Below are 16,696 nucleotides of genomic sequence, written 5' to 3'. Positions count from 1 at the left end.
TGGGTAGCGTGAAAGTCATGATCATACCTGGCAGACCAGGCACTTGCCAGTCTGCTTGTTCCAGCATGTCACCTCTCTTTGTCCCTGAAGTGGATTGACAATAATCTCAGCTTCCTCCTGTATCCCTAATCATCTATGTGTGTTTTCTCTTTCCCTGCCCTAAGCCTGGCTTTGTGATTTATGCCCCAGTGTCTCTAAGGGAAGCATGCTTTTACGCCCTCTCCTTGGGTGTAAAGGGATGGAGAGGGATGGAGAACGCTACCTGTCAGGCTGTTGCTGTGTGTTGAGAAAAAAATACACAAGCCCTTTTCCTGTGCATTTGGTACGTTTTGTTGGGAAACCCTCCTACAAATAGCAGAGGCTGCTGAGTGGCTCTCAGTCATACAGTAGCTATGGAAATAAATAGACACATTGCAATTTCCTTTCTTGTTTTCTCTTTGAGACACTTGCCCACAGATGATAATTACAGAGTTCAGCTCTTTACAGCAATAAGCATGTGATTGTGCTTGTATCTTTTTGTGTTTCATTCATCAGAGTCCGATGTGTATCTCTTACCTCCTGTTTAGCAACCTTGCACAGATACTCAGTTAATAGGACAATCAATGCTGTGGTCCCCACTATTATTTAATTTAGGGCCATGCCACTTGTCCACAGCAAAATGTGAGCTGTGGTGAACATTGTTCTGGAGAAGCAGGGTGCTATATAGGGATTCAGCAGTGCTAACGTCTCTTCCCAGCTCTACTGCCGAGAGCCTCGGAGATCTTAGTCAGGTTGTCCTCTTTTCTGTATTTGTTTCCTTTCTGCCCTCTTTGCCTACCAGGGACTGTACTGTATTTCCCAAGATCTGCTCCTGGTGTATGTCTGTATGTATAGATTCTTACATAAGCTGCATTTACTTAGGTGCTGCCACTTCACAACTATTACCTAATAATTGCAGGCTTTTAACCTTGTGATATAGGACCTTGGAGAGGGAACATTCTCCCTGACCAAGAAGACATTGTGTATTGCAGAGGCAGGAGGAAGGCAAGGGCTGGGGAGAAGTCTGAGGATTAACTCTTCATTGAGTAAAGTTGCATCCCTTTCTCTCAGTCCATTCCCTCTTCATTTTTTTAAAAATGTGGCTCCTTCGGCAAAGAAATACTTATTTTAGCGAAGAAGTTCTTTCAAACAGAGTCCAATGCACTCAGATTTCCTCTGAACGTGGCTATTAATTTAGATGCTTGAATGGAAGCCAGTGCTTTAGAAATCCTGTCTCTTCTATGGGTGTTGAGCACTTCTGACAGTAGTGACAGTAAATACCAGTGCTGGTTGAGCAGTGAGACCATTATTTCAGAGCACGTTAATTGTAACTGATAAGTAACACCATAAACATACAGAGAACTGTGTTGCCTTTCCTTCATTCCTGTGACTTTTCTTAAGAGCTGTCTTTAATTCAGCCATTAACTTCTACCTCCGTCTCTCAAATTTGGTGAGTTCTTTGCTGTAATTTTAGGTCAGCTGATATAAATGGTACGGTTTTATGTCTTTAGCTCCAGGTCTTCCGTCTCACAAGGTTGTATGAGATTGAGAATTGTCCATAAGCTTATTTAAATTGACTCCATACACTAATGAATAACAGTAAGTTCCTTGTAAGTCCGATTCTCTACAAGCAAAACTCAGCTTGTGGTGATAAAAATCAGAGCAATCTTTCCAAAGTCAGAAATATCCTCTTGACTTCTTGGCAGCTCAGAACATCCACACTTCTATATTCATGGTTTTCATGCCACCTCTTTAACAGAGGATAGACTTGAGTTTTTTATCACATTTTCTGATTTGTCTGGGTTTACCAAAATCCTTTGCACTCTTTCTCCAGCTGGTGTCAAGGTTTTGGGTGTCCAATCCTCCCCATCCTCATAGTAGTAAGGATACCTTACCCTCAAGTTGTGTAACAGTGAGTCAATGCAGATAAATGCAATGCCTTTCACAATACTTGGTGCAAAGTGAACAGAAGTGAATCATCTCTGATAATCAGAAGCATTCAAATTACCTGAGTTAGTGCAACTCCCTGCCAAGTGCTCCCTTCTCTGATCCCTCCCTGATGAAGCTTCCTTTGTTTGGCCCCAGAACAACCCTGAAAGGAGCTCTTCTGAGAGCTGATATTTCACCAGAAAAAATGTTTTTCCTTCCATAGGGAAGTCATCCCAAGCCTTTCTTGGGACTGGCAGCAAACGTTCTGATGTTTTCTTTTGTTTCGAGAGTTCAGTAGTAACACCCATTGTGTGAACGACATTCCTGACTCTCTTATCTCATTGAAAGTGGGAGGGAATGCAACGAGATCATGCCAGAGAGCTGATGAAGCTGGTGCACTAGTCAACATCTCAGGGCTGACTGGAAAGTCTGGAAAATGTCTTGTGGGGTGGAGCTGGGGGGACTGAGGAACAGATGATGAAATGTCTTTGCTCCTTGCCTGGCTTCCTGCAAGTGGCTGTGAGGGTTCCCTTTGTGTTCTCTTGAAAAAGCAGACCGGACTGAATGCCACTGCGGAAAGAGATCTTTGAGCTCACCAGAGCCTCCTCATTTTTCTAGCTGGACCAGTTGTCCTTCCCTTGGCAAGCTAAAATGCACCGCGCCAGACCATTCCCTCTTGCACTGGATAAAAAGGGCACAGTCACAGCCTTCATGGCTCCTTCCGCAAGGAGCCTCTATTTTATCGTGGGTTCACTTAATGCTTGGCTGATATCCACAACTTTTACCCACTGGTTTTCTCCAACTCCTGCACCAGACTTGGATTTTTTTTTTTTTTTTCCTTCTCTCACAAAATGTATTAATTCTTTTGGATTTCCCAAGAATGCCTTGGGGGCCCTAACTGCCCTCTTACTAACAGCATCCCAGGGGAGATTTCCAAGGCCCTGCTCTGAGCTTTGCTTCTTCAGCCCTTCTGGCACCCCAAAGTGTGGAGGGAGCTGAAACAGCCAGCTCATGATAGACCTGGGTGATGGGATGATCCCAGTTGCCTGCTCTGTGTGCAGGGAGGAGGGTGGAGGGGCTTTGTGTCCAGTGTGGAAAGTCGTCTTTGACCCCAGGGTAAGGAGGTGTGCACTCAGAAGAGCTCGAAATGAGTGCCTCATCAAGCCCATCTTAATGAGAATTGTCTCGGGTGAAGGCTGGCCAAGTGTCTAGTTGTGAGAGAGCAGTGGATACCAAGCAGCCACAGCAGGTTACCCCTTCAGTACATGGCTGGTTGCTAAATAGAAACGGACACCAGCCTTTACCCTGTCCACCAGTGACTTGCAAATGTACCTGTCTGTTCTTTTTACCACTACAATAACTTTCTGATACTTTCTGCTAGATGTTGTGGACTTTCCCCTCTTCAAGGACAACCGGTGCCACCTTTCTCCTTACACTAGTATCTCCCCGTCTCCTTCTCCTCTGGCCAGAGCTGTTCCCAGCCCTGCTGTCAGGCTGCTTCTCCCCGTCCTAGTCCATGTGTCTTTGTGGACTCTTGCATTAGACACCGTACCCTCCCCTGCTTCTGGGGCTATGCCCTGTCTATTATCCCCTACTCCTTCCTGCTCCCCTGTGATGGTAAGCCAGGCTGTGGTTTGGGTGGATGGATGCTTCTCAGGTATGAGTGTAGCATGGCTCCCTCCTTGGCTAATTGGGTGGCTGGGGGAGAGGCGAGGTGTTTGTTTCCTCTCCGTGAGTGCCTCGAGCTACGGAATGGACTGGCATGGATTTGCCCTGTCGTCTCATCATCCGCAAGGCACCTGGGCTCTTCCCCTATCCTTCCACCGACTGAAGCCAACACAGAACTGGATCTGGGCAGAGTGGTCGGGGATTGTATTAAGAGGATACCTGGGTAATTCGCCGGGGAAACTACTGCCTATCCCAATATTTCTACTGAAGTAATGGAATTTCATCAAGTGATTCTTGCCTCAGGACGCAGTGTTGTGCGTCAGGACATCTCGCTCAGAAACAGACATCTTGCTTCCGTGAATTCAAGTGATAAGAGAATCTTCTGTGCCTTAAGCGCAGACATTGGGGAAAGTTTTTAATGAATACAGCTGTTGAAGTTTGTCCTGCCTGATAGAACTGAATTAGTGTGGGTTTAATTTAGAAATAGCGTCTCTATTGGGTATGGCAGAGACACTTGTGATACCACAGGAAAGTGCTGCAGAATAGTTCTGATAACTGTGCCTGTTCTTGGCTGGTTTAAGGACTCAACTGATGAGTCCCTGTACTGGAGCTGGTAAGGAAGGAGGCAGTTTTCTCCCCTGGCAGACGATGATTTTAGAGGTTGTTAACACAGGAGAGAGAAGCAGAGGGGCAGGCAGGTCCCGTGCATCTCCTCCCCCCGCCTTCTTTGTGCCGCTAAGGTGAGTGAGGATCCCAAGGACTGTCAAGTGCAGCATTTGGTACCCAGTAGTTCTCTGCAGCTCTGCACCATCCCTGCCACGTTGTGGCTCACAAGTGGGGCTTGTTAGCTGAATCCAACGCCTCTGCTTAGAAACCTCCTGGGCCACCACCACAAAGGACACCGGTGGGGTGCAATGGGAGCTCACTTTGTCCTCTGCATCCTCAGTGGTGCAGATTCTCAGCTGCTCCAGCGCAATTCAATTACAACCAAAGCACCCCGGTTTCCCAGCCCCCAGGCACTGATGTCTCCTCTCTGCAGACAGAGTTGGAGAGAGTTGAAAGGCCAAATCCATAAAGCCACTTCAGCACCTGAGAAGAGGTCCCCAGAGATAGGAAAGAATTTTTCAAGTGCCTATGGGTGGATAATCAGGAAAGGACCCACTAAGTTCCTTTGGCACACTCAGGTTTTATTCACTCTCATCGGGGTACTTGAGTTGCTTTGTGTTTGTTCTCTCTTAATTCCCATGTAGACACTTATGCTTCCGTGGAAAGCAGAACTTTAACACCTGATAACCTTGTTTGGTGGATGGGTTAGCCTTCAACAGAATGCTTGTAACTGGCAGACACGCTACTTTATACCCAGTGAATAAGTTTGCAGCCATCCTGGTATTAGGAAGTACCTTGTATCCTTTGAGTTGTGAATAGCTTACTGTCACACCTGCAGGGCCAAAGTACTGAAGTACTGGCTAAAGTTTCCATCTGAGCAGAACTCAAAGGAAGCCTAGCTGAAAAGACGACCAGCAGCAGTAGATGAGACTGCTGTTTTATGACACGTGGCCTTTTTAGGGTCAGACGTGACTCAAGTCTTCCTGAGGAGCAGAAGTGTGCCTGTGTGTATTTGGAAGGGAGAGGGAGGTGAAATACAAATTACTTCAGAGCCAAGAGCTATCTGCAAAGCTGGCTGAATCTGTACACAAGGTGTGTTTGTCACATCTCCCACGCCAGTGTTGAGGTAAAGCTCAGAAGCGTGTGGCTTGCTCCGTCAGTGCCTTACGGTCCATGGGTCAGGAGTTTAATTCAGTAGGAGCAGATCTCCAAGGCAGCAGATTTTTGTAACACTCCTAAAGACTATTTGCTCTGGGAGACCAGACTGTCAGGACCAATTTAGAGGTGATAACTGAACATGCCCCAAGAAAAGGGAGTGTGCTGAAGTTTAAGGGAGTCCAACATGACTCTCTTTTTTACAGCAAGTTGAAAAGTGCAAGTATTTACAAATGGAGCTTCATTTGCTGTATGTGTGCTGTTCGCTCCGCACCCCACAAACACTTCTTTTCACCTCTCAGCCCCTGAAACAAAAGAAAATTGAAGGTAAATTGGACAGATCACAGAAAGATAAATTATGGTAGCTGCAGCAGCCAAATCTTTCCAAGGACTTTTCCAAGTCTTGCAGCACCCGGACCAAACTGAGTAAGGTTTGGTTGTAGTAAGTTTCAAAAGAGATTTGCTAGTGTTTTCAGATATGGATCCCAAAATTTAAACACTGAGTCCTTATTTAAACCCAAGCAGTCCTAGGCTCTGTATGGTCTCCCTCAAGTACTTGCTTATTACTGATATAAGGTGAAAAGAAAGGAACTTTTATTGAAAGTTTTTCTTGTTCTTCACTGAAGGTAATTTTATTTAAAAGTGCATCTATAGTACAAAAGCCAGAAAAAATGAAGCTTTTAAAATGAATCTTTTTAAAGGCTTTTTATATAATACTTTCCCTTTTTTCTTGTTCTGCAACATAATGTTGTAAAATGGACAAAAAAAATCTTTTATCTATGTAAAAAAGATCTTTAAGATTAAGGAGCATTTGGAGAAAAAAAATGCTAAAATAAATCTAGGGCATTTGACGACTTCTGCTTTAAAAGCTTTATTTTAAGCGAATGATTCTTGCAAATAGGAAATACTGTCCTTGGACTACCATGATACAATAAGGGTGCCCTCTATGGGTGACTGGGGCTAAAAACAGAGCAGAAAGCATCTTTCTACAGTAATTCAGCCAACTGGGAAACATGGCAATGTTAACAGTGGCCAAGATGACAGTGTGGCGACTTGTTTGTTTAGCTCTAGAATTAGAGGTTGACAGCATACTTGACTGTCCGTGTGTATGTGTACAGGTGTGGCCTTAAAGATATAGGTGAAATGCTGTACAACGAGAGAGGAAATAACTCACAGAAAGCACTTGCATCTCATCTGTGATGCTTTTTTCAGAAATTCCTATTGAAATCAAAAGAAGAAAAAGACCACTGGCCTATGAATAAATGGCATTGATTTAAAAACTGAGATGCTTTCTTGCTTTAACTTTTGTTTCCTGGTTTTCCTGTTTCCGCAGGTTACCGTAGCACAGGGAACTAGAAAAATATTGAGGGAAAAGTACAAAGTACTTTTTAATGCTAGCATGAGTTGATGCAGTGTAGTGCATAAATCTGTAGCTTAGTGTTTTTCCTCACCTGTAAGATCTCAAACTGTCAGCACGCTCTACCTAAACAGCAGGAATTTCCAGGATGAAATGGTTAGTTATCAACAATGCGCCCAATATCCAACTTTTTCTAACTTAAATTCAATGATCCTTCAACTTCATTGATTCTTTGACTTATTAATACAATGTAATTTTCTCAAGTAATAAGCATACAGGCTGATTTTTTTTTTTCTCATTTTTTTTTCTTGGTTCATCAAGGCAGAAGGTCTAATAAGCATGTACAAAGCCAGGTAAATCATAAGAAGACACCCCCTACCCGTCCCCCGTCCGTCGTCCCCCCCAACAAGTAACTCTAATTCAGATCCAGTGTGTGGCAAGAAAAGCTATAAAATGTGCACAAGGAAAATGGATGTGAACCTGAGCAGGAAAAGGGAGTTCAAAATGGAATAAAGGGCACTTATCAATAGTGTGTGTGATTAAGGGTAGAATCTTATCTTAATTATAGACCCGCAATCCAGAATTACTGCATTGTTTACAGGTAATTAAATCAATGAAGTGATTGAAGATGTGAACTGGTGTCACCGAGATAAAAATCTGGCCGGTCAAGAGAGTGGTTGTTTAGAACATGGTGTCAAAAGCGAGAATCCAAATTCAGTACTGAACTTGCAGGGTTGATGGTATTTGGGCACTTGTAACCTGAATATGTCACCATTGATCTTCCTTAGATTTCATAAAACTATTATTTTCCTAAGAGCTATTCACTTCGGTATTTCAGCTCCTTAACTCTAAGTGTTGGTTAAAAAAAACAGAGGGCGCAGAGTAATTTTCCTGGGAAAAGCATACTTTTTGGGAAAAAAACACGCAAAAGCCCTTCTCTGGATATTGGCCCAGATGGTGTTCTCTCCAAAGTTGATTTTCTCTCCAAAAGTTGGAAAATCTCCTTCCTAAGTGGACAAAATTTCAATGGCAGTGTGAAAGTTTTAGGAAGGTAATTATGGACAATTGAAAGCAGGGAGTAGGAATGGGGATACTTAGGTGACCTTAATTCCAGCTATAATGAAACTCTCATGCCATTACATGCCTTTGAGATTGGTTGCACGAGGCATAAGCATGGTACTTTAAATCCTGACATTATCCCGTGTATTAGTCCTCTTAATTTCTTTTATCCAAAAGCCCAATCTTTTTAGGAACCAATGTACAAGGTCAGTTATTTCTCTTTTGCCTCCAAGAACCATCCAGCCGAGCTCCTTATTTTAGTGCAAAGTTGGATAGTGCTTACTCACCTTCCAGCTTTAGCAGTCTAGTTAGTTTAAATTCTGTGAAGAATTTGTGATACCATTTGCATATGTATAGGATCACACTGCTCTTGCCTGCCACGACACATGTTTTCTTTGTGTACGTATGGTTTCTGATGGGAAAGTTTCTGGTTTTCTGCTTTGCTGGAGGGCCCAGGATTGTTACACTTGCTCCCCTTCAGGCCCATTTTCTTTGCCTCGGGAAAGCACTGTGGCTGTAGGGCTGTCGCTGCTGTGAGTAGTTGCTATCTCTCATTCTAAGGGGAGTGTGATGTCCACAGCCCGGTTTGGAACAGTGCTGGGTTCATTTTTTGCTGTCCCTGTCCGTCTTTCTCCTCCGCCCTCTCTCCCTCTAATCTCTGGTAGGGTTCCCAACTAACCCCTCAACTGAAACCGGGGCAGGAGATATATCAGGTTGTCAAGGGAGCTGCTACTGGTTTTGCGTTATGGGCAGCTCTGGGGTTCTCAGCAGGTTGAGCTGTAAATTGGATGCAAATTGGCCACTTAGTTGGGTGCTAGGTACAGAACTAACACAACTGATTAGTAGTAGCTCATACTGTACGATTGCCACAGAACTGAACCAGGTGGTATGTTCCAATTAATATTTATAGTCAAAAAGCTTTAAAAATCACTAATAATAGGCTTTACATCCTAAAGAGCTAGTGAGGCAAGAGGAAGAACGTAGTACGAGGATAGCTGTTGGAGGACTACACTGGTAGCAGGCAAAAAAGCAACAGTACTGAGCAACAAAAGGATTTGTGCTTCCAAACCTACTGAATGCTTTTGAACATCCCACACAAGTAACTCAGTGGGTTCAGCAAATATTCCAGAGGAAACTTCTGTCAAACTCGATTTAAGATAAACTTTTTGATAAATCCTGTTACCCCGTGTGCAGTGGCAGAGCAGTGTGTGGTGGGAGAATGCAAGGGCTGACACGGCCAAACCTTCCACATCTGGGCAAGCCCAGCTCATGTCAGCCCTGTCCTATGCTGGAGAAACGGGATCCCTGTCACATGTAGCCTCCTGCCAGAGCTTGGGGGGGTTTTGGGTCCCAGGCAGGCAGGGCATATTGAGCAACTCTGAAATTATGAAGATTTTAGTAGGTTGCTCACAAGCCTCAGAGGGTTGGCCATGGTGCAACACGAGAAAAAGAGGATAATGATGAGATCTGGAGTTATTCGAGATAGGGTAGGAAAACAAGTCTCATTCATCAATGTGTAAAGCAACTTCTGGTTGTAAGGAACAAGGAAGAATTTCCTTTGTGGCTAGGCTTGTACAGGTGGGAATGTTTTGCCCTCTTATTGCATCTTTAGTACTAGCCACTATTAGTTACTCTATTCCATAGATGGACCAGTGTTAAGGAGTGAAGTCCAGTTTGTCTTAGAAAATTATACTGCATGGAGAGAAGCTTTCTAAAAAGGATAGAGGACATGAAATTAAATTGAGGAAATACCAGATGGCATTAAGCTAAACTAGCCAGCAAACATTAACTTAAAGAAAAGCTTGTTTGGATGAATGCTAGAATAAAGGCTGCCAGGGAAGTGCTGCTCACTTGAAAGGAGCAGGACTTGGCACTTGGTTAAGAATGCTCATAGGCCTTGCCTGCAGCAGCAACTGTCACCATTGAGCAGTTGCTAGACAAGGGCCAGGAAAACAAGTGAGATGCACTTACATCAGTGGTGAATTTAAGGGATCTGGTCATGCCAGCGTCACTTTTGAGTGGCTGTAATCAAAGCAAAATGCTTAAAATTAGTGTAGATGCTTTGCCTAGGCAGCACCGTGTCTCACCTAGTTACTGGGCAAAGTTCTAGTTGGGTTCCAGGGTTGTGACTCAAGCTGAAAAGAAAGCTATAAGCAGGCTGGAGAGAAATGTTTACTGTTTGGTATGGGTATGAAAGGCTTTACTGGAAGGCGAACAGTAAAAATATTGAGACAGAACATTAATCTTTGAAAGTTATCATCTGAAGGCATCTTGCTACATCTTTTCCTCTTACATAAACTCTCTATGAATATAAAGATTACTGTTAATAATTCAGGTTACCAAAATCATCCTTGAAGGAAAGAGGAGATCTGGGACAGATTCGTATCTGTCGAACGAATTCATCAGCACGTGAGGGATAGGGGCCACAGTGCAGAGGTTTGGCTAGCATATCTCTCCTGATAAGATACAGCAGATTACAAAAGTAAAAAATACCAGGTCAAGTTTGAAGGTGTTAAAGGCCCTGCAAGGATCACTGGAAACAGAACTACTCTCCAGTTGTTTTTTTTAATCTATTGGTGATGTATAACTAAGGCAACTCTTAAGGAGGGGTAAGTTAGTGACACTATGCAGCAGGAAGAGAAAAGTGGCTAGTCTCGCATTCAGTTATGAAATTGTGAAAGAGAATGGAAGTAACACGAATCCAGTAATTTTGTTATCATTTTAAATCATATGCTTACTGGTCTCTCCACAAAAATAACTAACATCCCTTTTGGATTGAATTTTCTGAAAACAATGTCTGTTGCTGATAGGTCAGTTGCATTTGGACTCCTTAGAGTCCTTTCATAAAAAGCACTGTGTAATTGTGTTTTGTCAGATGCTACTGGAAATCTCTGTCTTTGCTGCAGCACGTGGTGTTCCTGATCAGAGTGTAGAGAACAGCTAGGAAGTGGTCCAGGGTGAGGAGAAAAAGAGAAAGCTGAACACATCAGCAGTACAAAAAACACAATCACAGGAGCTGCTCAGGCTGTAACAAAGATACACAAGAGAATGGGTGACAGAAGTAAGGATCCCTGTATCTGCTGCAGAAATGCAGGTGGAGACTGTAGCAACAACACTTGCAATCTCTGAGATGAGACAGTACAGACAGCTTGAAAACACCGTTGCCAGGAGATAAAGGATTCAGGAATGTCATACTGACTTAACCCTCCCTTGCAAGGGATTGTGAATTCTTGCTCTCTTCAGTCCCAAGCTTAAAGACAGCCTGCTTTCGCTTTACTGTTTAGCAATGTAGAAGCTTGAGATGTATCTCAGCCCAACTCAAGGCTCTTGTTTGCAAAGCACTCTGCAAAGAAGCCCCTGTCCCAAAGATCTCAAAAGTTCTCAGAGGCAGTGCAGCCAAAGAGAGCACATGCCACTGTGTGCCACAAAGCTGGCGGTGCTGCTTTACTACATGCTTCTGCTTATACAATCATTAGAGGAGCAGTTAACACTGTGACAGAAAATGTAATGAGCAAATGTAATCATTAAAAAAAACCCCAACACCCAAGCCACCACGACTTTTTGTCTGAGGGCAAATACTTCCAGTAACCAAAGAGGGGGCATGGAGTGGCACAGGCTGCAGAGTTGGAGGAAACAAAACACTTGATTCTTGATTTCCAACTGTATGCCGCATAAAATGCAGTGGTACCAGCTGGCAATCTGTGATGTGACAGGTTAAAGTGCATTCTGCGTATATACAGGAGCTTGTCGCAGTTGATCTGGGGTTTTTTTTCCATAGAATTTTGTCTTTTCCAAATGCCTAAGTAATTCCAAATAACTGCCAGTAACAGCAAAAGAAAAGATGAGCTCAATGCATTACCATTAAGAACTCTTCTTTTTTTTCCTTACTAATGTATGCTTAAAATCACCTTAAAATAATAAAATGTGGAGTTTTCATCTCAAAATTATTCTGCTTCAGTATCACTGTGTAATGACATGAGGCTTCATCCTATGACAGCCAAGGCTGGAAAGAACGTCTTTGTGTTCTTTGGGAGGAATCACTCCCAGATTTCATGCTTACGTGCTTGTTTCTGTATCTGAAAGATTTCACCATACTAGAAGTTTGAGAACCATTACCTTTTCTTTCCTTTGGAAGACAGAAAATCTGGAGATTTGGCTAAATCAGGCAACCTTTATGGGCTAAAAACTACCAAAAAGACAACTTGCGTGATTTGGTAAAGCATTTCCACGTAGTTTTTCCTGTAATGCATCTGATGTTTACAGGACACGTTCGATTTACTGGGTCTTGCTGATAGGAGGAACCGCATAACTCACCAGTGACTTTGCTATTTCTTAATACTTCAGTGATCCTGAGCCATTCCTGGCAGAATTTCATGACATGTTATATCACACTGCGCTCTCTCAGACTGATCACGCAATCTCGAGGCGACGTTCAGCCTATAGCAGGATGTGGTTAAGCAGGCACCGGCAAAGATGTCATTTGGGGATTGATTCCCTATGAGTCCTAGGTTTCTGATTTCTGATGAGACTTGCTTGACAATTCTCCTACCATGTGGCAAATCACAAGGGTATTTGGGGGCTATAATTTGAGATCATGGGTAGTTTTGCTGTCAGTTTCTATAGGACCAAGGATAAGTGCTGTACCAGAAAGGACCGCTCCAAGAGAGGCTCAGTGCAGGGCAGAGCACGGCAGGCTGCATCCTTTCTGTAGGCCATCTTTAGGAGGCTGTGCTTTGGGAGATTGCAGCAGTGTGTCTGAAGGATGTTTATGAATGTCTTTCATTATGCCTGGGAGTGGACGGGACAGCAGTGTAGTGGCACGCTGATGCAGTCATAGGATATTTGGAAAAATGAGTTAACTTTTTAGGATGTGCCTTAGGCCAAATGGGAAACGGTTAGGAAAAGTCTGTGGCAAATGTTATCTAGAGGCTGGGCTGGATTACATTTCTTGGCTCTGTAAACTGTGAGTTTGTAACTGAATGCTGTTTTCTGAATGCTCCTTCCAGCAATATGTCTGTTTCCCTCCTTTTTTGTTGTTATCTTATATTTTTCTTTTTTCAACAGATCGACAAGACATTTTACAATTCCATTTTAAGGAAAAAATACATCCGTTCACGCTTAATCAGAGTGAGGTATGTGAGATTATAATAAATGCACGCAGCTGAGACAAAATGAAATGTACGCCAAGCAAAGTGCAGTTAGAGCGCCATTTGATCTGATTCAGTAAAGTGTATTTTATGTAAAACTGGAGCATAACCCCCAGTTGACCATAATCTTATTCTGAACCCTGCCCTCCTTTGGATCTTGATGCAAAAGATAAACTTCAATCAGTCCAAATTCTGTACAGGTTTGTGTTCAGATCTTGAGCAAGCTTTATCTAATAAAGCAGCTATGACTTGAGCTATCTAAAAATAAAAAAGCATTTTCAAAACTATTTCCTTCGCTGTAATGCGGATGTCATTTTACTTCTAGTATTGCTCCTGTGCTGGGCTTGTCAAGTAAAACCCAAGCATGGCTGTGCTGGTTCAGAAGGTCTCACTTGTCACTGTTGTGTCCCAAAGAACTGGCGTAAGTAGGTGCCTAGGGAACAGTAGCAGCACAACAGACATGTATGATAACCGCTTCTTGGTATGCTCCCTACCTCCAGCTATTTACCACCTGGAATTTCCTGAAGTGGTTGTGGTTTGTTTAGCAGCCCCCCGTGGAGTTATTTTCCAAGGACTTGTCCAGTCTCCCCTGGACTCTTGAAATTCGTGCACCTCAGTCATTTAGTAAGGAGTTACTTGTGAAGAGCCACCTTCTTTGGATCATTCAATGGCCCCTAGTTCTTCTGCTGGAAGAGGTGATGACAAGTTGATCTCTATCCCTTCTCTCCATGCAATTAGTCGTATCGGACACTCCCATCGTATCGCTTTTCTCTCTTGTACCTCATGAGCTCTCCTGTTTCTTTCAGTTGAAAGTCCCAGGCTGTTCAACCATTCTTTGCAGGAACCGTTCCTCGTCACCCTGCTCCAGTATCTCTTTCAGGTCTGCTGTCCCTGCTTTTTGAGATGAAGGGGTCAAACCTGTGGCTGGGATTATGATTGAGCAATGTTGTTTGGGGTTTTTTCTCTTTTATTCGCTGTTCATTTGCCAATAATATCTAATATTCTATTGGATTTTTTGACCACTGTTGAGTGCTGAAAGTGACCTGTTTATAGAACTGTCTATTGTAATATTAGGGTCTTGTTCCTGAGTGACAGTGCCCATCGCTTTGCAAGTAAGCCTTGAACGTCTTAATAATCACGCGCTAAACCTGCAAGACTAATGATAGCAGCCTCAAGATCTTATTGTTGTGAATGTATTTCTCCTTGTTCTTCTATGGTTTGTGAAATCCAGCCCCTTGCTCTACCTTAGCTTAATGCCCAGTTAGGCAAATCACACAAGTCATCATTTGAAGGTAGCTTTAGGAATATTTTTCAATACTGACTAGAGTGTTACAAGTGTAGACAAGGTGATTTAAGGATCCAAGAGGCCAATCTGCAGGGAGACTATTTTTCATTACTTCTTGTTCCCAAGGACAGACGGAGGTATTTACTGTGGTGTTTGCTGTGTTGGATGCAAGACTTGTATGCTCCAAAGCTTGTTTACTTTTTCAAATACACAAGCTTTATGCCTCTTGAAGTGCTCAGACTGCAAGCTCTTTTAAGCAGGGTCATTGTTGTGAATTTGCTTGAAAAGCATTGTGCATGTTTTTTGGCTCAGTATAAACAACGCATTAGTAATAATGCCCACTGCTCACTGAGAAAGACAAAACAAATCTTGACTAGGTGTCTTTGGCTCTAGACCTTTGCTATACAGTGAGTGATTCAAGGCGGGCTGTACTTACCTGAGGGTTTCGAGAGGTGTGGTGTGCTTGCAAGAGTTGATACAGTAATTCCAGTGTGGCACAGCACAGGAAGAGGAGTGGGGGGAGAGGTGCGGGAACACCTCAGAAATGCAGAGCAACACCCACAGTTGGATCAGATAATATCTGGAAAATAAATGGAGTGCCAATCACGCTGAAGTTGGCACAAAGGGAAAAAACAGCCTGTTGGAAAGTTCACGTATAGCTACTCAGTCTCAATTATGAGATCCTTGAGGCAAGGAACGTGTCTTTCTGCTCAGCTACGAAACACTCGGCATGCCTTGGTGTGCTCATAACACATGGCCTTTTATTTTCCCTTCACTGGCAATAGCAGGAATGTCTGTTTCATTTTGGTGCATGTGCCTTTCGAAGATCATAGCCTGATTGCATGCCTTCTGTAGAAGCTACTTGCCTTTTGTTTTTAATCATCTTATTTTTCCTTTATATAATTACAAATTTCCAAGTATCACGGTTTAAACCCAGCCAGCAACTAGGCACCACGCAGCCGCTCACTCACTTTGCCCCCACCCCACCATGGGATGGGGAGGAGAATCGGAAAAAAAAGTAAAACTCGTGGGTTGAGATAAGAACTGTTTAATAACTGAAGTCAAATAAAATGTAAAACTAACAATAATAATAATAATAATAGTAATGAAAAGGAATAAAATAAAATGAAAAAAATAAACCCAAGAAAAAACCCAAGTGATGCACAATGCAATTGCTCACCACCTGCTGACCGATGCCTGAGCAGCGATCCACCCCTCCTGGCCGATGGGCTTATCTCACTGTCACAAAGATAGTGAGATATAACTGGAAGATCTTCTCTTTTCCTCTCCCATCTGAATGATGCTGAAGACAGAGCAACCTGCTTTTAGCTTGCCCCCTCTATGAAGTAACTGTGATTCCACCTGTTGTGGGCTGTGTCATTGCTTCTTGGCTCAGGCAGGAGAAAGCACAGGAGAGAAGGTTCTCGGTGCATGCTCTTATCTTCCCTGTGTAATGACCAAGGATAAGCCATCTGCAAGCACAGAGCAAGTTTTACTATGCCGGATCAGACACTTTGGTGCTTGTAGTCTAGCATTCAGTCTCTTGCAGTGTCTGATGCTTTAAGGAAAAATAAATACTACTACCAGGTGAATTCAGTCTGTTGGAAGATTTTTCTTCCTTTTCTTTCCTCTGGTCTTACATAAAAACTGTGGAAATGTGTGTCCCAGTGTGGGTGCCGCTTGTACTTTTCAGTGAGAAGTTAAAGGCCCCTTTTGTGGTCCACCTCTTGGACTGTGATAAGTAGATTGTGGATATGCTGCTGAATTTCATTTATTGTTGCATAACATGAGGTTATTAGTCACGTTCTCCCAAGAGATTTCAGTGGTGGAATTGGGTTGTGTGGTCAAGCACCTTTTTGACGGCAATTGGGGATTTTTATTCTGTGTATGTATGCAGCCCTGGAAAGGTCTGTCTAGATACCGTTAACCATCTACCTGATGTTTCTGAAGTGCTGTGTATCCAGCTTTTCATTGCAGTCAGATCAGTTCATTCCCTCCTGCTCTTGTGTCTCAAGCATGCCATCAGTGACTGCTTTTTAGACTCCATTGTAATATTGTTCTGGGCCATTAGTTCACAGAAAGCATCACGCCTTCTTCTAGCCTAAGATATGTTTGACCATTCAGCATTTGCTTGGATTTCTTTTGGCAATACCTTCTCTCAAAAATGTACAAAATGTTCAAAAATGTATCTAATCCTTTATGTTACATTGCCGTTGCTAGAGCAGCTAAGATAAAAACTAAGAAATGCAGAAATGGGCTGAAGGTAATCAGACTGTGTTTCGTTGGTTTGTAGCCCAGATGCTGATGGTGTGATGGCAGAGGCTTTGCTCACATTCTGGTTCTCCTCCACGGATTCTAGAGAAGCATTGCGAGAAAGAGTTGAAAGGATCTTACGGAGGGGCCTGAAAAAATACACAGGGCCCCTGCGAATAAATGTCAGATCTTCTACCATCTCAAGTAAGTATATTACAT

General features: G+C 43.1%; 1 protein-coding gene across 1 annotated transcript in view; it reads left to right on the top strand.

The window, feature by feature from the left end:
• Window positions 1-16,696, top strand: part of LOC126044691 (transmembrane protease serine 11E-like) — a 44,642-nt gene that overhangs the window by 9,088 nt on the left and 18,858 nt on the right. Inside the window, exons 4-5 of the mRNA XM_049814760.1 lie at window positions 12,857-12,924; window positions 16,518-16,681. Coding sequence (XP_049670717.1) covers window positions 12,857-12,924; window positions 16,518-16,681 — 232 coding nt within the window. The remainder of the gene's footprint in view (window positions 1-12,856; window positions 12,925-16,517; window positions 16,682-16,696) is intronic.

Source organism: Accipiter gentilis, chromosome 12 (assembly GCF_929443795.1).
Source record: "Accipiter gentilis chromosome 12, bAccGen1.1, whole genome shotgun sequence".
NCBI classification, from domain to species: Eukaryota; Metazoa; Chordata; class Aves; order Accipitriformes; family Accipitridae; genus Astur; species Astur gentilis.
Note: the sequence above shows the minus strand (reverse complement) of the source record. Positions and strands in the feature narration are given on the sequence as shown.